At 60.9% G+C, this 27,541-nt stretch overlaps 1 protein-coding gene across 1 annotated transcript in view; it reads left to right on the top strand.

Moving 5' to 3' along the window:
* Positions 1–1,302: 1,302 nt before the first annotated feature.
* The window catches only part of ATP6V1H (ATPase H+ transporting V1 subunit H), a 44,641-nt gene continuing 18,402 nt past the window's right edge, over positions 1,303–27,541 (top strand). The window contains 11 exon segments of the mRNA XM_055128221.1: positions 1,303–1,460; positions 3,005–3,152; positions 5,361–5,463; positions 7,602–7,691; positions 10,138–10,214; positions 10,216–10,246; positions 12,641–12,745; positions 14,765–14,818; positions 19,029–19,126; positions 21,067–21,259; positions 26,716–26,894. Of these exon segments, the coding sequence (XP_054984196.1) occupies positions 3,040–3,152; positions 5,361–5,463; positions 7,602–7,691; positions 10,138–10,214; positions 10,216–10,246; positions 12,641–12,745; positions 14,765–14,818; positions 19,029–19,126; positions 21,067–21,259; positions 26,716–26,894 (1,043 nt within the window). The 5' untranslated portion in view covers positions 1,303–1,460; positions 3,005–3,039.

Below are 27,541 nucleotides of genomic sequence, written 5' to 3'. Positions count from 1 at the left end.
CTGCCCGTGCAGAGAGCATCTGCACCTCCCGAGGGTGTCGTCTGTGTCCCTGAGGGTGACTGTCCCCCCCCGGGTGTCTGTGTCCCTGAGGGTGTCCCTATGTCCCCGAGGGTATCCGTGTGTCCCCGAGGGTATCTGTGTCCCTGAGGGTGTGTGTCCCCGAGGGTGTCCATGCCCGGACGGCATCCTGCAGCTCACCGGCAGGCGCGGGGGAAGCCCCTCTGGCCAGCGGGTCCCGCGCACAGCCCCACCGCGGCGCCAAGTGCTGTTCCAGGGCGCAAGGGTGGGGACAGTCACAGAGCAGCGAGAAGCAGAGAGCCTAGAACATTCCACCCGGGCTGCCACTGCGACGCCTTCACCGTGCAGCCCGCCGCCCCTCACAGCTGTCTCGCCCCCTCTCCCGGCCCGCAGCAGCACTGGGGGGCGCCGGCCCGACCCCGGATGGTGCCCCAGCCCCGCCCGGTGCAGAGCCCGGGGGACCCTGCGTCCCACCGGGTGCAGAGCCCGAGGGACGCCCCCAGCCCCGCCCGGTGCAGAGCCCGGGGGACCCTCAGTCCCGCCCGGTGCAGAGCCCGAGGGACGCCCCCAGCCCCGCCCGGTGCAGAGCCCGGGGGACCCTCAGTCCCGCCCGGTGCAGAGCCCGGGGGACGCCCCCAGCCCCGCCGGGTGCAGAGCCCGGGGGACGCCCCCAGCCCCGCCCGGTGCAGAGCCCGGGGGACCCTGAGTCCCGCCCGGTGCAGAGCCCGGGGGACGCCCCCAGCCCCGCCCGGTGCAGAGCCCGGGGGACCCTGAGTCCCGCCGGGTGCAGCCCGAGGGACGCCCGAGCACCCCTGGACCCCGGTGCAAAGCCCGAGAGACCCCCCCCCAGCCCCGCCCGGCTCGGGGCTGAGCACGCCCCGCCTCTCGCTCGGGCCCCCGGTGGGCCCCGGGCCACGCTCCGCGGAGACCCTTTTTGGCCCCTCTCGCCTCCCGCTGGCTCCGGCCGCGCTCCGCGGAGACCCTTTTGGCCCCTCCCGGCCGCCGGCGCCGGCGCCACTTCCGCCCTCGGTCACGTGCCGCGTCACGTGAGGCAGTCGCGCCCGCCCGGCTTCCTGCTGCGCGTCAACGTCCGGCTCGGGTCTCCTTGCGGGCTGCGACCCCGCCGCTCGGACCCGGTAGGCGCCCGCCGCCGCCCCGGGGGTCGCCGTGACCCCGGGCGCCCCTCCCCGCCGCGCCCCTGCGCCCCCGCGCCCCGCGAAGCCCCGCCGTGGTCTCCGGGCGGGCCGGGCGGGCCGGAGACGGGCAGGGGGAGGCCGGGAGCCGCCGCGGGGCGGGAGCGCAGGGGCGCCGGCCTGCGGGTGACCCGGCCCCAAGGGTGCGCCGGACCCGCAGGGGGCCTGACCTGCGGGAATGCGGCTGGACCGCAGGGGTGCGCCTTAAGGGGTGCACCTTACCTGCAGGGGTGCGGTTGACCTGCAGGGGTGAGGCTGAACTGCAGGGTGACCTGATCTGGAGGGGTCACCAGACCTGAAGGGGTGCATCCGTCCTGCAGGGGTGTGGCTGACTTGCAGGGGTACACCTTACCTGTAGGATGGGCCTTACCGGGTGCGCCTTGCCTGCAGGGGTGCGGTTGACCTGCAGGGATGTGGTTGACCTGCAGGGGTGAGGCTGAACTGCAGGGTGACCTGATTTGGAGGGGTCACCAGGCCTGAAGGGGTGCATCTGGCCTGCAGGGTGATCTGACCTGCAGGGGTGTGCCTGGCCTGCAGGGGTGCGCCTGGCCTGCAGGGGTGTGGCTGACTTGCAGGGGTACACCTTATCTGTAGGATGTGCCTAGCCGGGTGCGCCTTGCCTGCAGGGGTGCATCTTGCTTGCAGGGATGCGTCTTCCCTGCAGGGGTACGTCTTGCTTACAGGGGAGCATGTTACCTGCAGGGGTGTGCTGTGCCTGCAGGGGTGCGTGTTACCGGCAGGGGTGCATCTTGCCTGCAGGGGTGCATGTCACCTGCAGGGGTGCGCCTTACTGCCAGAGCCGCCGAGGTTGCGGGGGCCGGGGCCCATCACGGCGGGCCGGGTTCTGTTGGGTGTCAGCCATCCCAGCAGGGCAGCTGTCGCCGGAGCTTCCTCAGTTGCCCCAGATGGCGGCGGTTGCCTGTCCCCTAGATTCCCCCAAGGCAGGTGGACGAGTCAGAGTCCAGGGAGCTCTGTCCGCTGGGGAGTCGGCCCCCGCCAGCAGAGAGTGTAGAGAGGAGTGCAGGGTCGACTGTCTCTCCAGACAGGAGCGCGGGGCCGCTGTGCCCCCCGGGGGTGGCTGGGCCCGGTGTGTGCGTTTCCGAGTTGCCTGTGTGGTCCTGGTCGTGCTTAGGCTCTCTGGCTCCTTGGAGACAGTGACTGTAGGATGCTCTAAACAGCTTCCCGGAGATAGGCCGGGAGGGGCGGGGAGGGAGGGGCCGCGGGGTGGCGGGGTCGGGGTTGGACCTTGGCCAGCGGCAACTGTCTGGTTGTAAATGCCCACGGAGAACAGAGAACGCGTTTGTGGGGAGAGCTCAGTGGCCAAGGCTTGACATGTGTTGTTAACGATGCTTCTCGGGTTTTTGTTTTTTTGCTTTGGGGGCCATCGAGGCAGTGCTCAGGGGCTGCTCCAGTTGGGTGGGCGGGGGTCCTTGCCTGTGCTTTGGGCCAGGCCTTCTGCAGGTGATGCGTGTCCTGAGCCCCTTGAGGGGTTTCTTTGCTTTGGGGTGTTTTGGGTTTGGACTGAGCCCTGGGGAGACTGAAGTGGGAGTAATGATGACCCCCGTGACCCTGCTGGTCCTCGTTAAAGGCCAGGCTGGCCAGCTGGGGTAGCTCGGGGAGGTACCGGGAGGGCTGGAACTCAGCCGCCCCTTGTTCTGTCCCCGGTACCGCCTGGTCCCCAGCCAGCGCTGGCGCTACCCCCGAGCACTGCACAGGGAGCACTCCCAGCACTGCTGAGCGTGACCTGCAGCGGAACAGTAAGGACAGTGTGTTTCCTGTCTGTGCCGTGACAGGTCTGTCACGGAAGGCTGCACACCCTCCGACTTCGATGACCAAGATGGATATCCGGGGCGCCGTGGATGCCGCCGTCCCCACGAACATCATCGCTGCCAAGGCCGCGGAAGTCCGTGCCAACAAAGTGAACTGGCAGTCCTACCTGCAGTGAGTACCCGGCAGTGAGTCAGGCGGGCACGGCCCGTCACGCGGCCCCGAGCACGGCGTGGAAACTCTGAGGTGGCCCAGACGCTGCTTCCCTTTGGGCCGGGAGCCTGTGCTCGGTCGAGGCGGGGCCGTCGGGGCAGCAGTGGGACTCCGGGGGCTGCGTGTCCCTGGGGGGGTGGGGGGACGAGACTCCTTCTGGGAGGGGGTCTGTGGAGAGCAGAGGGCCACAGAATTGGCCCGGGGCGGACAGGCCGCCTGTGTGGATTCTGGTTCCTCGGCGGGTGGGGGGGGTGGGGGGGTCGGCCTGGGGCCAGTCCCGCGGCGGAGGGTGAGGCAGGCGGGCCGCGCCCGTCTCCCACCTGCTGCTGAAATGGTGCATCTTAGCCGGAGTCCAGCGCGGCCCGAGCACCGGGGCTTGGCACGCCGACGGCGCTCTCGAGGTTTTAGCTCTTCCCTCTTCTGCTGTGCACTTACAGTTTTGGTTTGGGGGCCACAGCCCGCGCTGCCCGGGGGCTGCTCCTGACTCAGTGCTCAGGACCACACGTGGCAGCTGGCTGGGATCAGACGTGGGCAGGTTGCGGGCAGTCATCCGACCCACCACACCCGTCAAGTTATGGCGCTGCCACCCCCACCCGACCCCCAGTGCTAATTCTTAGAAGAAGATCTTAACTCTTCCCCAGTGGCGTCACCAGTTGGCGTTACTGGCTCCCCTTTCCTCTGTCTCCTCACTGACTCCCTTTCTTTTCCCCTAATAGGCTCCCTAGGTGGTGCGGGAGTGATTCTCGTTCAGGGCCTGGTTTTCGTTTCTCCGCTGTGAATTTTGAGCACCTCTTTGTCTGCCTTTGGCCGCTTGGCCGTCTCTGGAGCACTGCCTGTTCAGATCCTCTCCCCGTTAGGAGCAGGGCTGCTTTTTGATACTGAGTGATAGGCCCGAATTCTGGTTCCCTGGCGCTTTCCCAGTCCGCTGACTCTGTTGACAGTTTCCTTCCCTTTGCCGAAGCTGTACAGTTTGATGTAATCTCCCTTGTTTTGGCTTTCGTTGCTTGTTCTTCCTGGATCGTCTAAGAACCACGGTCAAGGTCAGCTCGAGACGTGTTTCGCCCGCGTTCTCAGTCCCCGAGAGCTGGTGCCCTCTCCGCCCCGTGTGGTGTGGTGGCTTCCGGCCCTGGCCAGTGAGGGCTTCAGGCTCTGTTTTCTGTTTCCAGTTAAGAGAAGATGGGGGGGGGGGGTGTTTATGACCCAAACACGCCGGTGGTTCCTGTAAAGCTGGCCCTCCGCCTGGACACCTGCTCCCCGGGGAGTCTGACCGCTCTCTGCTCTGCCCTGCCCGGGTCATTCCGCACCTTCCCTTGCTCTTTGCTCGCTTGTCTGTCAAAGTGCTCACTTCCCTCATCAGAAACACGGCTCCCGTCTGCGTCTCCCTGCATGGGGGCTGCTGGCTGCTGTGGGAGGGGCGTGTCTTGGGGACAGTCTCGGGGGCGGGGGAGCTGCACAGGTGGGTGCCCAGGGCGGAGGAGAGGCGTGGCCGGGGGACTGGAGCTGATGGCGCCAGTGATCGCCTGCCTCAGGGCGAGTGACTCAGCCAGGAGAGGGTCCTGGTAGGAGAGTTCCTGCCACAGAGGCCAGAGAGGCCGCTGGCGCCTGCTCGCTCAAGGCCTGCCCCGGCACCACCAGGAGGCCTTCCTGAGCACTGCCCAAGTGACAGTGCGTGGTGGACGTGACCCACGTGATCGGGGCGCCTGCGAAAGCACAGTTGCGACACCTCAGCGGCAGGAAAAGCAGGATCCCAGGCTCCTGGAGAGGGAAGGTCCTGGGGTCAGCGGGGCGGGGGTGCCCCGGGGGAGGGTGCCCTTTGCTCTTGTGGAATCCAAGGAGCAGACGCAGTGTCTCGGGAATGAGGTCTCGGGAATGAGGTCGGGCGAGGCTCCGGGCCGTGCTGCCCGCGGGCGTCTGGCTGGACACTGCCCCAGCCAGGCTGCAGGCGCTCCTGTGAGTCACGCGCTCCGCCACACGCCCGCCCCCGGGGAGGCCTCGTGTTCCTGCCACTCTGCAGGGCAGTTGTCTGAGGCCCCAGGACCGAGGGATCAGGAGAAGGAGCAACCAGCCCCCTCCTGCCGGCACGCGGGTCGGGTGGGGAGCCCGCAGCCTCCGGGCTGCTCAAAGCCCTGTTTCCCTCCTGAGCACAGCCGACTCCCTCCCACTCTCCAGGGGCCAGATGATCTCCAGTGAAGACTGTGAGTTCATTCAGAGGTTCGAGATGAAAAGGACTGCCGAGGAGAAGGAAGAGATGCTCCAGGCTGAGGGCAGCCAGGTGAGCCGCGGGGGCCCGGCACAGCAACACCAATGCCCCGGCAGGGGCCGCTCACAGCAAGCAGACTTTTTAACGGCCACGTAATATTCCACTGCAGATCAGAATTGTCATTTGACTACTCTTTTTCACTGAAGGACCATTGTGTTCCTTGTGTTCTTTATAGATTCTGGGGAAAATGTTGTTCCTCTACCCTTTCTGTATATCGCAAATCTTAGAATGTGTTTCTGTAAGGGAAATCATTGCTTCAAAGTATGTGATGTTTGTAAAGTTGTTTCACTATTTTTTCCCCTGGAATTATATCACCCCCTTTATATTCTTTTTTAAATTGTTAAAAAAAATTTATTTATTTATTTTTTAATTGAGTCACCGTGAGAACAGTTAAAGGGCTTTTAGGATCGAGTCTCAGTCATGCTATGCTCAAACACCCATCCCTTCACCAGTGCACATGTTCCATCACCAATAACCCCAGCATACCCCCCTGCCACTCCCCTCTGCCTGTGTGGCAGATGATTTTCACTTTACTCTTTCCTTACTTTGATTACATTCAGTTTTTGACAGGAAACTCACTATCATTGTTTGGAGTTTTCCCCCAACAGTCAGACCTGTCGGAAAGGCATCATTAGATTGTATGTTTTCTGTTGTTGGTAACAGAGCATATGATGTTGCACAGTCTCGAAAGCGGCAGCCCGGATTTGGGATTCTGGTATTAAGTCCAGAGGTATTTCTGCCAGCACCGCTGCATTCCGAGATTGGTTTCTGTGGTGCTGGGATCATGGCTGTTCAGGAGCGGAGGAGCTGTCCATGGGCGACCGCTCGGGGTCTCATTTGGGCAGGAGGCAGGGCCGGTTCTGCCTCCCCCATTGCAATATTCCCCATGCATCCCATCCCATCACTGCAAACTCCTACCTCTCTGTCCAGTTGGTTCTGAACAGTGGTGGTCGCCATGCTGTCCAGGGGGGAAAAGGCCGAGGGACAGAAACCCCTCCCCTCCCGGGGCTGCACGGGGCCATAGCCTAGTTCAGAGTCCAGGAGTAACTGCCAGCAGCCGCTGCGTTCTGAGATTGGTTTCTGTGCCTCTGGGACCACGGCCATTCAGGGACGGAGGAGCCGTTCCTGAGCGTTTGTTTTTTTTTTTGTACATCAGGAAGGGTTTGGCGAGATATCCCAGTCCCACGTACCGGAGCCATGTTAGTAGAGGCTCAGTGTCGCCGGGACTCCGTCTGGAGAAGGCGCCTTTATGTTCTTACTGGAATATGAGCAAGGTTCCCTGAGGCGGAGCCCTGCTTTCAGAGAAGCCATCTCTGTCTACACTGCTGTATTGTTTGGCGGGGTGGGCACACGCAGCGCTACTCGGCACTTCCTCCTGGCTCCGCTCAGGGCTCACGCCTGCTGCTGCTCTGAGGACTGCACGTGGCTGGCTGAGTGCACAGCAGCCATGAGAGCCGCCGTACTCTCTCTCTGGCCCTTGGTCGTTTGTTTCCTTTTTAAACAGTTTTTATTATTTTTGGTTTTGGGGGCCTACACCTGGCAGTGCTCAGGGGTTTCTCCTCACTCGGCTCTCAGGGATCACTCCTGGTGGGGCTTGGGCACCATACGGGGTGCTGGACATTGAACCCTGGTTGGCTGTATGCAAGGCAGGTGCCCTTCCCGCTGTACTATTTCCCCAGCCCTCCCCCCAGTTTTTTTGGCTCTAGTGTTTGTTGAATTTCAGAGAGGTTGTTGCCGGGCTGCTGGATTGTAGAATGAACAGCTTTTGGACTCTCGGTGCCTCCTCTGATCACTGTGGTCACCAGTGAGTTCAGAAATAGTCTTTGAAAAATCAAAACCAACAGTAATGCTTGGTGATCATGTAACGGTGTTTATGTTATCACCGATGACCCAGCGCTAACTAGCCAGGTGTGGTTTGCAAACAGTAGACGCCCGTGATAGGAATGACTTAGAAAGCCCCGTGCAGTCGTGGTTGTCCCATATTTCATCACAGGTTTTGTGGAAGCGATGTGTCTCTTTGGCACCTGACGTCAGTATCAGGTACTGTCACTGTGTCCAACTTAGAGGAGAGATCATTTCAGCGCAGGTCCACCTAGCGCCGTATCTGCAGCTGGAGCACTGGCTAACGCGGGTTCTGTTCTTGATTGCAGTGTGCTAAGACATTCATCAACCTGATGACCCACATTTCCAAAGAGCAGACGGTCCAGTACATACTGACCATGGTGGACGACATGCTGCAGGTAGGTGTGTCTTCTCCTCGTGCCGCTGGCGACTTCTGAGTGCCCCGCAGAGCGTGTTCGTAGGTGCCGCCTCGCGTGTAGTGACAGGTTTCTCTGTTTTGAGGGACGTGTGATTACCGACGCGGAGATCGGATTGCCCACACCCAGGCGATTTTTGTTATTTTGCTTTTCTCACTCACCCGAGAGTGATCTGCATCCTGTTCACGAGGGTTTCCACGCACACAGCGGCCCGGTGCCTGCCCTCTGCCTGCGTCCCGGGGAGGGTCTGTGGCCTTCTCTGGCACTGCCGCCAGGCCCGCCCGCTTCCCTCGGCTGAGTCCTCTTCCGAGTCTGTGCAGTTTGTTCTGCAGCAGCTGCTCTCGGACCCTGGGCTCTGCTCTCGCGGGTGGTGTGCAGTCCTGAACACGGGCGTGCTCCTGTCTTTCTGACCAGCTTCTGGGCCCGGGGGTGGATGCCAAGAAGTCGAGTTGCTGGGTCACCGGGAGCTGGACTCCTGCCTCGGAGAAGGGGTCCCGTCACTGTCCAGGGCCGTTGGGGGGCTGCCTCCCCCCGGCAGTGGCCGAGGCTCCCCCCCACTGGCCGTGGGCTCGGGGGTGTGTGCCCGCCTCTGGGCGGCTCCATCTGGCTCCCTCAGGGTGCTCGGGGGGACCGCAGGGATGCTGGGGGATGGAATCCAGGTCGGCCACATGCAAGACAAATGCGCTCCCCACTGTGCTGTCACCCTAGCCCCTGTGAGCTTAGTTTGGTAGACAGGACCTTCATTTCTCATGGCCTTACCCATTCGCTATCCCTGATCACTCGGGGAAAGCCTCTCTCTCCCTCCTCTCCCCCCCTCTCTCTCCCTCCCTCTCCCCCCCTCTCTCTCCCTCTCCCTCTCCCTCTCTCTCTCTCTCTTCCTCTCCCTCTCTCTCCCTCTCCCTCTCTCTCTCCCTCTCCCTCTCCCCTCTCCCTCTCCCTCTCTCTCTCCCTCTCCCTCTCCCTATCTCTCCCTCTCCCCTCTCCCTCTCTCCCTCTCCCTCTCCCTCTCTCTCTCTCCCTCTTCCTCTCCCTCTCTCTCTCTCCCTCTTCCTCTCCCTCTCTCTCTCCCTCTCTCCCTCTCCCTCTCTCTCTCTCCCTCTCCCCTCTCTCTCTCTCCCTCTTCCTCTCTCTCTCCCTCTCCCTCTCTCTCTCTCCCTCTCCCTCTCCCTCTCTTCTCCCTCTCCCTCTCTCTCCCTCTCCCTCTCTCTCTCTCTCCCTCTCCCTCTCTCTCTCTCCCTCTCCCTCTCCTCTCCCTCTCTCTCTCTCCCTCTCCCTCTCTCTCTCTCCCTCTCCCTCTCTCTCTCTCCCTCTCCCTCCCTCTCTCTCTCCCTCTCTCCCTCTCTCTCTCCCTCTCCCTCTCTCTCTCTCCCTCCCTCTCTCTCTCCCTCTCTCTCTCCCTCTCCCTCTCTCTCCCTCCCTCTCTCTCTCCCTCTCTCTCTCCCTCTCCCTCTCCCTCCCTCTCTCTCTCTCTCTCTCCCTCTCCCTCTCTCTCCCTCTCCCTCTCCCTCTCTTTCTCTCCCTCCCTCTCTCTCTCCCTCTCTCTCTCTCCCTCTCCTCCCTCTCTCTCTCTCTCTCTCCCTCTCCCTCTCTCTCCCTCTCCCTCTCCCTCTCTTTCTCTCCTCCCTCTCCTCTCCTCTCTCTCTCTCTCTCCTCTCCCTCTCTCTTTCTCTCCCTCCCTCTCTCTCTCCCTCTCTCTCCCTCTTGCTCTCTCTCTCCTTCTCCCTCCCTCCCTCTCTCTCTCTTCTCTCTCTCTCTCTCTACTCTCTCTCTCTTTCTCTCTCTCTCTCCCTCTCCCTCCCTCTCTCTCTCTCTCTCTCTCTCTCTCTCTCTCTCCCTCTCTCTCTCTCTCTCTCTCTCTCTCTCTCTCTCTCTCTCTCTCCCTCTCCCTCGCCTGCTTTGTGTCTTTGTCTCTCCTTTCTGTTTTTGTGTGTAGACATACAGATGAATAGAGCTGATCTGGAATCCTACGAAATAGTAAACTGATGATAGGTTGGTAAAGTCCATCTTTTTCAAATCTTCAAAGCTGGAACTTTTTTTAGCAATATGTGAACATAAAGAGTTAACACTGTGGGTAATTCTGTGATGATACATTTAGGCCATGGACGAGGTGAATCCTGCAAGTGGAAACCTAGTAAGAGGGAAGAGAATTTAGAAGTTTAAAGGGGAGCATCCGAGTTTGCTTTCCCCACAGAAGGGGGATGTTGAGGCTGGAGAGGGGGAGTGGCAGCTCACTGGCTGCGTGTCGCTGGCCGGGTTGGCCCCTGGCGCCCCCATGTCCTGAGCACTGGCGGGAACCGGTCTCAGGGCAGAGCCGGGAGTTGGCCGGCACGTCAGGTGTGCACTAGAGCGAGGCGAGAAGGGAGTGTTGGCGTTAGGTGAGACACTGCCGGCGGCCTGGTCACCGCGCCCTGTCACCGTCTCTCCCCAGGAGAGGCACCAGCGTGTCAGCATCTTCTTCGACTACGCCAGGCGCGGCAAGAACACCGCCTGGTCCTACTTCCTGCCCCAACCGCCAGGACCTCTTCACCGTGCACATGGTGAGGCCCGGGTCGGGGCGCGGGCGGGGGGGAGCCTGACTGGCTCCTGCCTGGGGGGAGGGGACGGTAGCCTGGGCCCGCCCACGTGGCCAGGCAGCTTCTGATGGCCTGTGACCCCCGAGTGGCCCTTTATTAAGGAAGCGGCTGCTGCTGCTCAGCTCGAGTCTTTGGCTCTGTGCTCAGGGCTGACTCCTGGCTCTGTGCTCAGTGCTGACTCCTGACTCGTGCTCAGGGCTGACTCCTGGCTCTGCTCAGGGCTGACTCCTGGCTCTGTGCTCAGGGCTGTCAGGGCTGACTCCCGGCTCTGTGCTCAGGGCTGACTCCTGACTCGTGCTCAGAGCTCACTCCTGGTGGGCTCAGGACCGTGTAGCTTGCCTGGGGTCAGACCTTGATTATGCCGAGGTGAGTGCCCTACCCGCTGTCCTGTCCCCCCTCCCAGATTTTATGTCAGCTGTGTGGCTGCTTTGTAATTTCTTACACACGTGTCTGTTTTTCTGCCCTGTCCGAGAGGCATCTTTGATGCAACGGTCTTTTTTTTTTTTAATCACGAACCGGGTGACGGTTCACGGTTCACACTGTATTTCCGGTGTCAGCGTCACACCTAGAGCCCTGTACACCCCCGTATATGCCATGCATGTACACGTCTACTGGCAAATACGAGTCTGTTGACGTCAGCCACCAGCCAGTCCTCCCACCTGTCCCGCCCCACTGTGCTCAGGGGACCTGGTCACTGTTACGGAGAGCGGAGGGAGAGGAGATCTCTGGGGTTTCCTGGGAGGCCTGGGGGGGAGTCCACGCCCCGTGATGCTTAGGGGTGACTCCTGGCTGTGCGGACACGGGGTCTCTGCCGGCCCCTTCGAGGCCACTTGACCCGTCCCGAGTCCTGAGCTCTCACCTGTGAACCATTCGAGCGTGCGTGTTTGGGAAGTACCCGCCATATAAGTCAGCGTTGCTTTCCAGCGTGTTCCTCTATTAACAGCTGATGCCTGGGATGAGGAATTATGGAAAATCCATGAAATAAGCTTTATTGTAAGGAAACTTTTAAAAAAGAATCAGTGAAACATTTCCTCTTTAAACTTACAGGGGTTTCAAAAGGAGAGAGAGAACAAAAGGGAATGCCCTGCCACAGGCGGGGTGGGGGATGGGATGGGGGAGGGGTACTGGTTCATTGGTGCTGGAGAATGGGCACTAGTGGAGGGATGGGCTCTCGAACATTGAGGGAAACACAAGCACGAAAATGTGTAAATCTGTAACTGTACCCTCACGGTGATTCACTAACTAAATAGATAAAATAAAGTGCATTAAAGGTTGAAAAAAAAACTAAAATAAAAAGTTATTGCATATCTCATGATCAATGTAAAAAAAGTTACAGGGGTTTGTTTTTTTAATGTGGTTTAAATAGCTTCCTGAATTCGGTGGTTTTATGATACTGCCCTTCAGATGGTCTGGATGTAATACGGTCTGAAATCAGTGTTTCAGACCAAATACACATTCCGGGTAGGGTCAGTATTATTACCTGTGTCGTCAGACCTGCGTTTTGATTTCTTCCTGGTTCCACTTCCTTTGGGCTGATCTTCCAGATTTCGAGGGTAGATTCGAATGGGAGGGCGTTGGCTCGTGTTCTTTCACATGTTACTCGTGCTTTCTTTACATTGCTGATAGTTTTATTTTTTTAATTTTTAAAATTAAAAACTTTTTTGCTTCCAGTAGGAAGCACGTCTGTAAGTCTGCTCTGTCGGCCTGAGCTGGGGCTGTGGACGTGCCCTGGGGCCCGGCAGTGCTGACACCCGGCCTGGGGCCTGGCTGTCCCGGGGGCCGTCTCTCCCCAGGGCCGGCTCCCCTCCCCCCTAGCCGTCCGTCCCCTTCAGGGTCCGTTAGGGCCGGGTCACTAGGGTTGGAAGACGTTCACTTGCTTCCAGTAAGGACTCGAACCCTTGGTTGAGTGTGTGTGGGAGAAGCAGCATTGTTCGCATTTCCAGGCTCACTGAGGTGTGATCGACAGTGTCAAGCCTTTGAAGCGTGCAGCAATGGGCCGGTGCACGATGTTCGCGCTGCGTGTCTGGTAGAAAGTCCCGGGGGCGGGGGACAGTTTTGGGGCTCAGGTGCAGCAGGCCAGCGCCACGCGTGCCCTCTCAGCGCCCCCAGGAGCCAGCTCCGAGCACAGAGCCAGGAGTAGCTTCTCAGCACCGCCAGAGGGGGCTCAAAACCATTGAAAAAAAATTGTTTTTAGACTATGTATTAGAATATATTTAAAAACTAAATAATGACTCTTTTTGGGAGAAGTCCCGTGTTAAAAAGCTGGAAACTGAAGTGGTGTGACTTTTTTTTTTTAGTTAAGTTATACGATGTGTAAAATCAACAGTTTTCATGCATTTCCCTCCGTCCTGGTTTCAGGCTGCGAGAATCATCGCCAAGCTGGCGGCCTGGGGGAAGGAGCTGATGGAAGGCAGTGACTTGAATTACTACTTCAACTGGATCAAAACCCAGCTGAGCTCGCAGGTACCGGCCCCTCCAGGAGCCCCGTGCCCGCGGGGTCGCTTGCCCCGACTCCCCCCTCCCCCCCACTCCTGCAGCTCGCATCTTCTCTCCTGCCCCTCTTGGCTTCCTCTCACTCCTCCCCCAGGTGGGGCAGCTGCCCCGAGGCCACTCTGGGCACTCGGCAGGTCCCGTCGCTTCCCGAGTCGCCCCGGGAGAGACAGCGGTCTGGGCGCTGGTTTGGAGTGGACAGCGCCCGTCTGGGCTGATGCACGTCTCCGGGCGCGGCTGAGGCTTCCCGCCGGCTCCTGCCCGGGTCACAGTTTCTCGGGTCGGCCCGAGTCGGTCAGAGGCCGGCTGCTCCTCCTTCCTGGGCGCCTGTCAGGCCTTCCGGCCGCTTCCTGCAGGCAGACAGTGGCTGGAGCATAGCAGCTTCCTGGCTCTTTCCCGTCACTGCCCCCCAGAACCACAGCCCCGCACAGAGGCCCGGCCTGAGACGCAGGGCAGGAGGTCAGGGGGTGGCCTGGGTCCCCGGCACCAGCAGGGGGCGCTCTCGAGTGGCACTGGGGAGTGAGCTGTGGGTGGGCTGCGCTCGGCCAGCCTCCGCCCTGCTGTCCTGCCTCTCGGCCCGCCATTGCCTCCTGCGGGCAGGCCTGACCGGCCCTTCTACTTAGACAGTGCTGTTTGGGACTGTCGTGGCCGGATGGGGCCTTTCACAGGGGCGGGTGGTGTGTGTGTGTAGCCAGTGTCGGGGTCTTGCCCGGGGGCCACACCTGCAGGGGCTGCCGCGCTCGTCGGCTCTGTGGAGAGGAGGACGCAGCATCAGTGGGCGGGAATCTGGTGACCGAGTCGCGGCGTCCCTTCTGAAGTGTCACTCGGGACCGGCACGCTCGCCGGGCACGGCGGGGTCTTCCCCTGCTCTCCCAGCTCTGTGCCCAGTTCCCTCTCGGCCCCGTGCCTGGGTGGCGAGGCGGCTCCAGTCTGGCGCCAGGGTGGGCCGTGCTCGGCCACGCGGCGTTTGTGCTGTCCCATCTGGCCTGTTCCCTGCACGCGAGTGCGTGTGTCACTGTGGGGGTCTCTGTCCCTGTGGTGACTCCGGGTCGCCCCTCGCCCAGGGCAGGGAAGGAGAGGGCCGTGCGGCTCCGGGCCGGCCCTTTCCCCGTGCCTGGGCTGCTCGGAGCCGGGCACGGTCTCCCGCCTGCCTGGCCTGCCGCTTCCTGCTTCCTCTTCCTTGCTCTGGCCGCTCTCCCGGGGCCCCCAGCCCCCACGGCCTCAGCCGGTGGGCCACGATCACCCGAAGTCCTCCTCTTCTCCCCCCTTGGGCCGAGGGCTGCCAGGTGGCCCGTCCTCTGACTCTAGGTGAAGGGGACGTGGCCCTTTCTCTGGGAAGCCTGGCGCGGTCCCGCCCCGTGTCCTCCCCCAGGGCCTCGGTGCCTTCTTGCCTTCTGGGGCGCCTCCTCTGTGCGAGACCCTCCCAGTCACCATCCCCCCTCGGCCCCCTGGCCTGGGCTCAGAAGCTCCGGCCGGCAGCGCTGCGGGGGGCAGGCTCACTTGTCGGTGGACCCTCTCCTTCCGGTCAGGAGCATCTGCTGCCGCCTTACCCCTCCCCTCCTCTCTGTGGAACACGCGTGACTCCCGCGGGCCTTTGGCGTGTTCCGTTCTCCCCCCGGCAGGCGCGTCCCTGGAGCTCCGTGCAGAATGGGGCCCAGAGTTCACCGTCGGCTTCAGCTCAGGGGGAGGACAGGTCAGAGGCGGCATCCTCGGGCCCGGCCTAGCCAGCAGCCGTGCTTGTGAAGCGTCGCTGCAGCTTGGCCGTCAGTTTGTCCAGCTTCTTACCAATGACTTTCAAGGGGAACGATCCGGAAGCGCATAGTGGCACACTTCCATCTTCTTGCTGCTGTTTCTTAGCCGAAGCTGCTCTTCTAAGTAGGATCAGAAACAAACATTGCAGACCCCTCCCCCACCCCGGCTCCCTTTGTTGGCTGGTAAATTAGGATGAACTTGAAAACGAAACTAAGTACTAAGTCGTTTATTTCGTAATAGAGACTGCGAGGTAGCGGTGTCGCTGTTGAATCAGGAACAGTCTCTTCGAGCGATGTAAGTATATCCGCCCTCCCGCGCCCGCCCAGCCCCGGGTCAGACTCACTCTTAGTCTCAGACATCGGACACTGACGGTGCTCCCCAGATGCACACCCGCGGGCTTTCCTCACCTCCCGCTAGGAAAATGCTCCGTGAGGACGTGCAGGGACCACGCTTCCTCGGGGTCGCTCTTCCTCTCCGGAACACGGGGCTCGTTCTCTCCTGCTGCCTCTCTCTCTCTCTCTCTCTCTCTCTCTCTCTCTTCTCTTCCTTCCTTCCTTCTTCCTTCCTTCCTTCTTCCTTCCTTCCTTCCTTCCTTCCTTCCTTCCTTCCTTCCTTCCTTCCTTCCTTCCTTCCTTCCTTCTTCCTCCTTCCTTCCTTCCTTCCTTCCTTCCTTCCTTCCTTCCTTCCTTCCTTCCTTCCTTCCTTCCTTCCTTCCTTCCTTCCTTCCTTCCTTCCTTCCAGTCTGAGCGAGGGTCTGGATTCTGACGGGCAGAGTTGAGCAGATAATCAGCCTTCTTCGTCTTGAGTGCTGAGCTGGGTGCCGCCCGTAGAAGCCGTGCGGCAGGGCGTGGGGCTGCCGCCCTCCTTCCTCTCTGGGCACTCTCACGGCCAGCACGGCCAGTGCTCCCGCAGCGCCCGTCCTGCCGTGTCCTGGGAGGAGCGGGGGAGGGGCGGGCATCCGGTTCTGCCCCTGATCCCAGAGCATCGGGCCTGTGCAGGGAAGCGTCTTCACGGCACCTGGGGGGCCGGGGGCATCCGCAGGGGTCCGGGCTGGCTCAGGTCTCGCTTGGGCAGGTTTAGAAACCAGGAAGGTGGGAAGGATCTTTCGGACAAAGCTGCTGGTTTCAGGCCTTTCTGGGGCGTTTGCCTCGAAACTCACTTGTGTTCTTAGGGCCCGTCCTGAGGTAAGTGGGCGCGTGGCGGGGTGTCCTGGCCTCTGCCCACGCAGTGGGAGCCCGGGGCCGCTGAGGCACACAGGTGGGCGGTGGGGAGGAAGGTGTAGCCCCCGCCTCCTCCCGGCACAGTGCTCCCAGTCCCGGGGAGGTCCCGTCGCTCCCCTGGTTCTCTCCCTTCCCCGGCTGCGTGGCCGGGTCGCTTGTCTCCGGAGCTGTTGTCTTTGCTCCTTCACCCGGGGCTGGGGTGGCGCGGCCCCTCCCTCCGCACCTGTGCCTCCCCCCCGAGTGCCCGCCCTCCCCCTCTGCCCAGCCCGGCTGGCAGCGCCTGTTCTGCCTCGGAGATGGGGGCTCCCCCGCGGAGCTCCTGTCGCAGTGCTCGGGCCGAGCCATAGCACGGCAGGAAGGGCGCGGGCGGCACACGGCTGACCGGCTCCCATCCCCGCCAGGCGACCCCCTGCCCGGAGGCGGCTCTCAAGGCTGGGCCGGGGGGCCCCTGAGCACCGCCAGGCGCGACCCAACACAGAACAAAACAGTCTTGGGCCAGGCGCACCCTGCTGGTTCCAGCCTGGCCTGCCCCGCCCGCCAGGCTGCCCTGGGGGTCTCAGATCTGGACCCAGAGGCTCGAGGCTCCTGGGAGCCGCAGTGCGCGGCCTGGCCACTGGGTGTCAGTGTCGCCCGCCCCAGCCCCTGCCAGGGCTGTGTGGCGTGGGGAAGGCTGTGGGCGCGGCAGGCCCGCCCCGAGCCCGCCCCGAGCCCGTCCTCACCCCTACCAGATCGGGTTCCTCCTGCTGGGCCCCAGACGCGCTTAGGCGAGGCGCGGGGGAGCGAGGGAGCACTGAGGAGTGAGGCTTTCGGGCGATTGTTGTGGGGTCTTTCCTGCCCATCTGGGTCAGTTAGTTCAGGGCCGAGTCGGACTCGGACCCTTCCTGTGTCCTGCCCAGAGGGTTGTTCCCTGGACTCCCCTCGCTGTGGCCCTGCCCGCCTCGCCCCCTTCCGCTGGGCCCCGTGTTCCTGTTTTCACACCTGTGTGTCCGCCCCCCCCCCCTCAAGTGCCCCAGGGCCCAGGGGTCCAGGCTGAGGAGAGTCGGGCTCTCTCTCTCTCTCTCTCTCTCTCTCTCTCACACACACACACACACACACACACACACACACACACACACACACACACGGTAGTTTAGATCTGAGCAGTCTCTTCCCCCAAGGTAACTGAATTAATTCAGTAATTTAAATGAAAAATTAATCTTGCTGGAAGAGTTCTTTTATCATCAGTATTTCCTAGTAAGATAGGGTGTTATGGTGGGATGTAGCCCTGTAGCCCTGTCCTCCCGTTGCTCATCGACTTGCTCGAGTGGGCGCCAGTCACGTCTCCACTGTGAGACTTGCTCCTGTTTTGGCATATCGAATACGACACGGGGAGCTTGCCAGGCTCTGCCGTGCGGGCGGGATGCTTGTTAGCTTGCGGGCTCTCCGAAAGGGATGGAGGAATCGAACCTGGGTTGGCTGCGTGCAAGGCAAACGCCCTCCCCGCTGTGCTCATATACTCTGGTTTCTCTTCAGATCGTGTAAATCTTTCGCTTCTTTTACAGTAGGATGTAGAAGTGAGTTGGGTAACAGTCCATATTAGTTCTCAAGTAGAAACGACTACGTCTAACAAATGACGTCAGGCCACTTGCTTAAGGACCTTCTTGGTTGAAGGTCTGTGGCTTCCCATGCTGTGAACGGTGGTCTCTCGTGCAGGTAATCCAGCACCACACCCGCCACTGTGTACCCCCCTCCCTCCCCGGGGCCGTCCCCCTCCCCCTCCCCTCTCCTCTGACTTCTGGGTCTGCTGATCTTGTCTTCCAGTCTGTCTTTGATTCTGGCTGCAGCCCTGTCCAGCTCAGGCGTGCGGCCCGGCAGGGGTCTGTGAGGGGGAGTCTGTTCAGCCGGGCCGGCCTGTGCTGCCCACCTGGTGTCCGGGCCCGCGTGTCCGCTGCGGGGGCTCCCGAGGGAAGGCGGGCGGGGGAGGAGCGGGAGTGGCGGGCGTCCCTGGCCCTCCCGGGGTGCTGTTGGCTGGAGCCTCTGTCCCTCCGCGTCCTCCCTGCGCCTCCCGCTGGCTCCTCCTCTGCCCCCTCGGGGGCTGCCCTGGGGGAGAGCGGGCCGTGGTTGCAGTAGAGCGGTTTCCTGTCAGACTGCAGACAAGGGCTTTCTTCTGCCTTTCGGGCCACTCCGGGTGCTGAGGGCTTGCTCCCGGGCCTGGGGCCGTGTGGGGGCTGTGTGACTCGGGGCCCTGGGAAGGCTCTTCCCCGGAGAGCCCCCGCCGGCAGCCTCGCTCAGGGACAGCCGCACGCCCGCCCACAGCCGCTCCTCAGTCATCCCTGGGCTATGGCGTTCACGGCTTCGGGCCCATCGAAGCCGACGCGTTTGTTGGACTCTCCCAGCAAGTGCTCTTGTGTCCAGGTACTGAACCGGCAGGCCCGGAGTCTCTGGGGCTGCTGAGCCCGACGCTCTGCTTAAACACAGCAGTCGCCGCGCCTCGTTTCCTGGGCTTCTGAGGCCACCTGGCTCTCACCCCGTGTCCTCCTGGTGACGGCGAGCGGGCGGTGAGGGTCAGCCCTCCAGACGGGTGTCCGGAGAGGTCGGCCGGATGTCGTGCTGTGGGACAGGGGTCTGACAGTGGCCAAGCATCAGCGTTCTTTCCACCGCACGTCTCAGAGTTAGCCACCAGTGTCTGGCGGGTAATTTAAGGGAATTCTACTTTCCAGGAATTCCTGCCGTTTATCTGTCACGGAGCTCTTTGGTTTGTGCTCAGGGCTTGCTCCTGACTCTGTGCTCAGGGATCATTCCTGGGGTGCCGGGGGTTGAACCCGGGTCGGCGTGTGCGAGGCGAGTGCCCCGCCCGCCGTGCCATCTCTCCGGCCCTCCCGTGCTGCCCCTTCCTCGCCCATCACACCCTGCTGCTGTGTGCATCGGGAGGCCCCGGGGAGGGAGAAGGTGGGTCTCGCCCAGGCGCGTCCCGTGTTCCAGACCAGACACCCTCCCCTTTCCCAGTGTGCTCTGGGCCCTCGCCCTGCCGGGCTGCCTTTCCGGTGCCCGGTGCCGCTGTGGGGAGGCAGGGAAGGTACCGCCGTGGTGCCAGGCCGTGCGGGAGGCGGGCCCCGGTGCCCTTCCTCACGCTCACGTGGATCCAGCCGGGCTGAGGAATTGCGCTTGTCGGAAGCGGAGACCGAGGCAGAGCACGGGGCCTAGTTTCCGCGTCCCGGGGCGGCTGGGCCGTGCTGGGGGCTCCGGGTGGACGCAGGGCCTGCTGCCCACCGCGGTTCTGACGGCCGCCGCCCCTGTTCCCTCAGAGCTCCCAGTATGTGCAATGCGTGGCCGGCTGCCTGCAGCTCATGCTCCGCGTCAACGAGTACCGCTTCGCCTGGGTGGAGGCTGACGGCGTTAACTGGTGAGTGCCTGTGCCCCGCGGGCCGCCCCCGAGCCCCCCGGCCTTTGCAGAGGTGGAGATGGCCTGACCCAGGGAGCCTCCCCTGCCGCCTCCGAGAGCCCCCTGGCCTTTGCAGAGGTGGAGACGGTCCTGACCAAGGGAGCCTCCCCTGCTTTGAGACGTCTGTTTGCCAGGGCTCCTGCGAACTTTCCTAGAAGCCAGATACTGCCACTTACAGGCCGTCACCCGGGGCCTCATCTCCGCAGGACAGATCCCAGAGGCTTGGAGGGGGCCTCTGGGCGCCTGCGGGAATAGAAGCACAAGCCAACGGAGCGAATAGAAACTCTGCTCGGTAGTGCTCTTTAGACTCCTTTAGCTTCTTCTTTTGGGCAGGGTGGGGGGCTTGGAGCCGCACCCCGTGGTCCCCAGGGTGTGTTCCTGGCTCTGCTCAGGTTTCATTCTGGGTAGCCCCTGCCTGTGTGCAGTGTCGGGGGTCTGACAGTGCCGGGTTCGGGGAAGAGCCGTCGCGCCCTCCCTGCCCCCCTGCCCTGTAATGAGGCTGCTCTTTCTGGGGCCCTAAGTCGCAGCTCCCCAGAGCTTGCATGTTTAGTAGGACTGCGCCAGCAGATCTCCTGGCCGCCTCTCCCCACCCCCTAAGTATGTAATTCTGTTTGACCACGAGGAAGTCAGTTTATTTCTCCGTAATGGAAGATCTAATTTCTGTTAAGCCAATTATGCCTGTAGTTCCTGAAGAGACCGTTTTCTGCCGGTTCATTGGCTCAGTGGTCTAGCAAGGCTTCGGAGCAAGGAGAATTTATTAGCTACTCTTGGTGCTGTGTCCTCGGAGCTAAGTAGGTTGCCTCCTCGACTTTCGTGTGTGGATATTCTTTCCAAGAGGCTCAGTCAGTTAACCTTAGCAATTGGTTTCTGTTTTTAATGTTTTGGGCTGTGCCAGCTGTGCTCTGGGCCGGCTCCTGGCTCTGTGCTCAGGGGTCACTCCCAACAGTGCCCTCCGGAACCTTTCATTGTTCTCAGCGGCCGGGCGGGTCAGCATGAGCATCCATAGTCACGTGGGAAGGGCGATTAGCTAGTTCCCGTCTGCTGATGGCCGTGGGATCTCTCCAGTGCCCCAAGGGTGGGCAGGGCCGGCATTGGCACAGGTCAGAGGTCAGAGCTGCTGAGACAGACCCGCTGGGGCGGGTGTGCGTGTGCAGTCGGAATCCAGCGTGAGTGGGCTGGCCGCTCGCCCGTGCTGGGGATTCTGGGCTCCTGGAAGGGGGCCCGTGGGCAGGGCAGCATCCGGCGGGGGCCTGCCTGGGTGGGGGCAGGGGCGGGAGAGGCTGGCTCTGCCAGAGCTGCTGCGAAAGAGGCACCTGTTTGCTCTGAGTTGTGTGTTCTGTAGGTTTTGAGTTTTCTGGAATCCTGACATTTTTCTTTTCAGTGGTCTGATCGGGCAATTTCTGCTTTTCGTTGTTGAATGTGAGCACTCCCCAGAGAAGTTTCTGAGTGCTTATCCTTGGACCAGCCTCTCTGGTGTCCACCCAGTGACCGCAGCGTCGGTCAACTGCAGGAGTGACTGGAGGCTTCTGAGGCGATCCTGGCCCCAGCGGGGAGTCCAGTTCAGGCCTCCCCGCCTCCCTCCCGAGTTTCCCAGGCACATTTAACGCCGTCAGTTATTCCTGGTCTTCCTGGCCGTCTGGACAGATGTGTGGCCCGGGTCCTGGTCAGGCCCGTGTCCGGAGCGTCCCTGTTGGACTGGCTTCCGCTCCCTCAGTGCTGACCAGGCTCCCTGTGCCGCCCCCTTTGCTGCAGTGACGGCGGTGTGCTTTCCTCCTCCTGCAGCGCGTGTTGCGTTTTGGGAGAGGGTTGAGGACACGTCCAGAAAGACGCTGTTTCCCCCCTGCAGAAAGAGAACAGTCATCCCCCCCTGCTGTCTGCTGAGTGTTGCTGTTCCCTTGCAGCATCATGGGCGTGCTGAGCAACAAGTGTGGCTTCCAGCTCCAGTACCAGATGATCTTCTCCCTCTGGCTCCTGGCCTTCAGCCCGCAGATGTGCGAGCACCTGCGCCGCTACAACATCATCCCCGTCCTCTCCGACATCCTGCAGGAGTCCGTCAAGGAGAAGGTGACCCGCATCATCCTGGCAGCCTTCCGTGTGAGTGCCTCCTGCTCTTGTTTCGGTTTGCGTGTGTGTGTGTGTGTGTGTGTGTGTGTGTGTGTGTGTGTGTGTGTGTGTGTGTGTGTGTGTGTGTGTGTGTGTGTGTGTGTGTGTGCGCATTCTATGAGGTATTTACTCTGTGTAGAAGATTATTAGTGGGATACAGAGTTGCTTTTTTCCAGAATTACCGGTGGGCTCAGAGCTGGCCGGTATTTCTGGCCCAGCCGCGTGCTGCAGTGGGAGAGACACGTGTGAGGAGGGGGGCCACCCAGCCTTGGAGTGGCGGTCCCTTTCCTGGCTCTGGGCCTACTGAGTGGCGCTGCATTTCTTCCTTTGGAATAAAAACAGATTTACTGGGGGTTTCTGAGGAGGGAGGGAGGGAGAGTAGGGGGAGTGGCTTCTGCAGAGCCCCAGGGCGCCCCTGCATCTGTGTGGAGGTGGGGGGTCCCCGGAGGGGCAGCGCCTGGCTGTGTGCCCACCTCTGTTCCTGTGGCAGCTCCGGGCTGCTCCCGAGGGCAGAGTCCTTGCTAAGTGTGGGTGGCCTGTGCCCTCCTCTCCCCTCGCCTGCTCCTGCGGGAGGCCGGGCAGTGGCGCCCGCAGGGGCGTGTCTGAACACTGCGAGGATCTGAGCTCTCCCGTGGAGGAGTTACTGTTGCTCTAGGGGACTAGAGTGGTGGTCCCGTAGGTCTGCCCCCTGCGTGAGCAGACGGGGAAGCGGAGCACGCGGGGCCGGGCCCAGGTCTGTGGGGACGGGGAGGATGGCGCCGTGGGCCGCCGATGACAGCCGTGGGAGCCGTAGCCGGTGTGTCCAGGGTCCCGGGTCCGAGGGCTCTGCCCCAGGCGCCCGGCTTTGCTGGGGCCAGTGGCGTCACTGTTTGGCTTCCAGCAGCCTCGGCCGGGCACTGCGGTGGGGCCACGGACCCCGGTCCCCTGGTGCGTTTCTGGCCCCGCAAGGTCTGCCCGCGTGGGCTGTTGGTCCTCACAGCTGTCGGGCCGGCTCTGTGGGGTCGTTTCCTAGGCGGGGACGCAGCTGGAGCCCGGGCCACGGCCATAGACTTGATCCCTCCCAGCTCGCCAGCTCTGCTGTAGGAATCCTAAGTGCTGCGTCAGAGGGAAGGTGGGGCTGAGAGGGAGGGCTCGGCTCTGATGCAGAGAGTGGGTGGAGAGTGCGGGTCTTCAGACAGTGAGTCCAGTCTGAAGCCTGAGCTGCCAGCCAGCCCTCCCTGCACCACTCTGCTTCACACAGCCTCCCTCCCTCCCTCCCTTTCTCTCTCCCTCCCTCTCTCTTTCTCTCTCTCCCCCCCTCTCTCCCTCTCTCTCTCTCTCCCCCTGTCTCTCTGTCTCTGTCTCTGTCTCTCTCTCTCTTTTTCTCTCTCTCAGGTGTGGGTGGGGGCACACCTGGTGGTGCTCAGGGCTTACTCTGGGCTGTTTGCTCGGGGATCAGTCCTGGTGGACCCGGGTGACCGGGTGTTGGGGATCAAAATCGGGTCAGCCGTGTGCGAGGCAAGTGCCTACCTCCTGCACCGTCTCTTCGGTCCCTTGCCTCCCGCTATTCTATTTATGGAAAGCAGCACTCTTCTTCGTATAAGCACGGCTCTGCGCCTTTTGGGGACTCGCCTGAGGCTGGGAGAGGGTCAGTTGTGAAGCACTGACCTCACGTGCGAGGAAGCCCTGGAGTCCACTCCTGACACCCCCGCAGAGAAAACCCTCCAAACCCAGAAACCAGGAAACCAAAGTTCCCTCCTAAGAAATAAACAGATGGGAGACCCAAGCACAACACGCGGGGCCTTTGCCTTGTGTGTGGCTGGCCTGGGTTTGAGCCTGGGCATCCCATGTGCCGCCTGAGTGCAGAGCCAGGAGGAACCCCTGGGCACCGCCAGGTGTGGCCCCAAGCCAGAGAAGAAAATTCAGAATAAAGAAGAGGAAAGGAAAGAGAGACCTGTTACCTCTGCTCCTCTTGTCACACCCTGGCTGTTCGTTAGGGCTCTTTTGGGGGGCCCCGGTGGGGTGTGGCACAAACCGCATCCCTGACTTAGCTGTCCAGGTAAGTGTCACTCAAGTCTGGATAAAACATACGGGATTGTATTCAGTAGATGTTGTTTTGGTTTCATGGCTAAAATGAATGTTTTTCTCCTTTTTGGGATGGGCATAGCCCCTCAGCCTGTGCCCAGCAGGCCTTGGGGCCCAGGTGGTCCCGGGCTGCAGTCTAGGTGGTTCTCTGTGAGGGTCCAAGGATGCTCCGGGCCCCTCATGCACCACTCCGGCAGTGCTCTATTTGAGCATCTTGTAAATTGTCCATACTCTTGTTTACTTAGTGAGGATAAGAAGTTCCACACACAGAAACCGGCCCCAGGGCCCTTTCATTGCCGGGGCTCCGTTAGCGCATAAGCGCTCTCTCTCTCTCTCTTTTTCTTTCTCTCTTTTTCTTTCTCTCTTTCTCTCTCTCCCTTTCTCTCTCGGCGTCATGCTGGTCATGGAACACAGATGCTTTTGATGAAGCTGATGCCATGAGCTCGTCAGCTGATGAAGGTGGAATGTGTAAATGAATGTTGGTTTAATGCAGTGACAAGTAATTTATGTGAGTAAGAGTCGTGTAAAGAAACTAGACTCGGTTTTGTTATTTATTTTTTTGGGGAAAACTTCAGAAGAGGTTTTTTTGGGAGTATGTGGGGGGGCCCGGGAGCTGGGTTTGGGCCATTCTCCCTGGTGCTTGGTGCTTGCTCCTGGCTCTGTGCTCAGGGGTCCCTTCCGGAGATGCTGGGACGTGTGTGGTGCCGGGGACGGGACCTCGGCCTCTGCCGTCTCTGCCCTGTGGGGGTGCTGGGAGGATGCCGGGAGGATGCCGGGCAGTTCAGCGGAGGGACGCGGAGAAGCCCCCGGCCAGGGCAGGCCCTGCTGGAGCTGGCGGCAGGGAGTGCTGTGAGGGGGCTGTGGCCCTCCCCGCCCTCGCTGCCCGGAGGTGCAGGAAGGGACGAGGCGGGGCGGAGAAACGGTCCCGCAGGCCGTCCTGAGGCTGGGGCTGCTTTCTGCATGAGGGACCAGTGTGAACAACCAAGTGTCTGCCGGACCCCCGGGAGCTGTTTAAGTGGTCTCGAGACGTCAGAAGTCCTGTTTCCCTCCCGACTGTTCCCGAGTTTCTTTCCCACGGCTCAGACGCTTTAGTGTTGACGTTCAGCCTGTGCCCACCCAGGTGGCCTTCGAGTGTTGGAGGGAAAGGAGAGTTGCCGCCTCTCGGCGGGAGAGGCAGGTGAGACACCGACAAGGCCAGAGCTGGCCATCTCCCGTGCAAGGGTCAGCCCCGTCGTGGACTCCTAGGTGCTCCGGAACTGAAGTGCTCCTGCAGTGACCCCGTCCCTCCACCCGTGCACGTTCCCCACCACCGTGCCCCCAGTATCCCCCTGCCTCCATGGCAGACAGTGTTTAAGTGACATTGGAGCGATTCAGAAGGCTTCACAGAGTGGTCACGGCCCCTCTTTGGCCAGAAGACTTGGCTTACTGCCGATGACAGTTGTATAGTATGTTTTGTTTTTGGTCATTTCTGCAGTAGCACCAACATTAAACTTCAGATGACTTAAAATAGGTCCCGAGAATCATTGGGGATATTAGTTTTCTGATCCTCCTCTCGTAAGCCTGGATCAGTGTGACTATGCTGAATCCGACGGGGACTGGGGCGGGAGGCGTCCCCAGAGGGCCGACACCTCGGCTGCACGCGTGGGTTAGAGCGACTGACCAGCGAGGAAATGAGCAGTAAAGCCATTTGGTTTAGACCCCTGAGTAGGTGAGAAATGGTGTCTTTTAAAAGTCGTTCACAAGTGCCTTCGGACACCTAGATGTGTTTTTGTTGAGACGAAACTGCATGGAGCATTCCACGGCTTACAGGAGTGCCATTCGACTGCTAAGCCTCGCGCAGTGGGATTGCCGCCCAGAGCGAGGCTCCTGCACCGTCAGCCCCGGCACTGTTGGAGACAGTTAATATCCGAGGAGTAGCCTAGTCGGGTGTTTTTCCCCGAAACCTGAAATTCCGGGTGCGCAAGTGTGCTGAAGGGTTTCAGGAACTTGCCTGGCCGCTGTGGGCCGCGGGGCCTGGCAGGGCTGACCAGGGTTTCCTCCGTTTGGCCGGACGAATCTTCCTCTTGCGCATGACCGTCTCCCTGCCGCTAGCAGGTGCTGAGTTCCAGTCTCCGCAGGGTCGACCCTGTTGGCTCCGTTAGCCTGTCAGCCTCCAGGCCCGTAAATAGGTGAGGCTGTTTGGGGTCCTAGCTGAGAAAGGTGGCACGGAGTGCGTTTATTGTCTCCAGTTCCGTCTCTTTTCCCTGCTGTAAGTTTTCTTTAGGCCTTCTTGGTCAGTAGCCTACCTAATGAGGCAGAAAGCAGCATAAATTCTATTTTTGTGTGTGGTTTTCAGCAGAAAGGCTTAGGGAAGAGATCACCAAATTGAATTTTCAGTAGCTACATTAATCCCGCTGCTTCATTCACTCCCACACACTGTACACATTCAGATGCAGGTTTCAGTAACAAAAATGTGGGTGTTTATCACAGTTAAGACTTCTTTTCCTAAAAGATTTTATTTATTAATTTTTGGGTCACGACACTGTTAATAATGGTTTCTCATAGACGTTGGTCCTGTGTGTGCCAGGCCTTTGACCTGCTCCCTGGTCCCGGAGATTAGGAGCCAAGTGCCAGGCATGTCACAGAGACTAAGACTATTGAAGGTGCTGAGGTTCGAGGGTGCGGTAGAATTTGGGTTCCTCAAACAGAGAAGAGATCTGTGGAACCAGAAGGCCAGAATGATGGGTCCCCAGCTCAGAGCCTCAGATGCAGACAAAAGCTTTTTGTATACCGGCCTAATTATCGGCAGTGTGGCTTGCATGCACATTTGAATAAAGAGCTTTGAACTTTGGTGTGGTTGCCACGGAGTTAACGTCTCGCTTTATTTCTGCCAGGAGCCCTTGGGTGGGAGGTCTGCCCCGACTCCGCACGGCACGGCCGTTGTCTTGAGCGCTTACCTGCTCTGGCCCCCGGCTGGGCCTGGGCCTTGCTCTGTGGAGTCACGGAAGGCTGTTTTCAGAGAACACTGTGATCCCGGCTGTGGACGCTCGCAGAGGGAATTGTCTGAGTGTCCCAGAGCTTCCCTGGTGTTACCCAAGCCAGAGAGATGCTTTAAAGGCGCGTCAGTGTGTGGCTGCGCAGTACAGGCGGCGGGCGGCTGGGAAGGCGGCAGACGGGAGACGGGGAAGGTCCCAGGGAGCTAGGGAGCAGCGCAGTGGCGTGCCCCGGGGGCTCCGGGTGCGAGTCGCATCTCGGTGTGTCCCGCGTCTGTCTGGCCGGGCCCGCTCGGGAGACGCGTCTTGGTCAGCAGGAGCAGGGACACTGCGGGCCAGACACTGGGGCGGGAGTCGTCTGGGGTGGGCTGGGGCATTGGCGCAGACTCTGACCGTCTCTGTCTGGCCCAGAACTTCCTGGAGAAGTCGACGGAGCGCGAGTCGCGCCAGGAGTACGCGCTGGCCATGATCCAGTGCAAGGTGCTGAAGCAGCTGGAGAACCTGGAGCAGCAGAAGTACGACGACGAGGACATCAGCGAGGACATCAAGTTCCTCCTGGAGAAGCTGGGCGAGAGCGTCCAGGACCTGAGGTGAGCCGAGGGAGGGGCTGTCCCCGGGCCCCGCCGCCTCCCCGCCTCCGGGGTGAGAAGTCGGGGCTCGCAGACCAGGTGTCTGAGTGCCCAGCACTCCCCTCACGGCGCCGTTGTGGGTGGCAGAGTTCACTGATGGGGCACCCGGGCCTCTGGTGAGTGGCTGGCGGCGCCCTTGGCGTGCGTGGAGGAGCCCCGTGGGAGACGGGGCGGCGGGGTGCGTGCTTCCGGGTCTCAGATACGGATAGGCGACTTCCATGTCACAGCCCAGCAGCAGGGCTTCTGTGTGTGTGAGTCCTGTTGGATCCACCTTGTAAAGTGTCTCTGTAGGAAACACAGGTCTGGGGGCTGGAGCCATGGCACAGCGGGGAGGGCGTCTGCCTTGCACATGGCTGACCCGGGTTCGATTCCCAGCATCCCATAGGGTCCCCTGAGCACCGCCACGGGTGATTCCTGAGTGCAGAGCCAGGAGTAACCCCTGAGCATCGCCGGGTGTGACCGAAAAAGCAAAAACTAAGCAAAAAAAAAAACCCACAGATCTATTAAAGAGGTCTCTAAAACCAAATAACAGCATTATAAAAAGAAATGATTAGTCCTTGTATGCCTAAGACTCAGCTATCAATAACTTATCAGTAAGTCATGGCTCT

Source organism: Sorex araneus, chromosome 2, assembly GCF_027595985.1.
Source record: "Sorex araneus isolate mSorAra2 chromosome 2, mSorAra2.pri, whole genome shotgun sequence".
NCBI lineage: Eukaryota > Metazoa > Chordata > Mammalia > Eulipotyphla > Soricidae > Sorex > Sorex araneus.
Note: the sequence above shows the minus strand (reverse complement) of the source record. Positions and strands in the feature narration are given on the sequence as shown.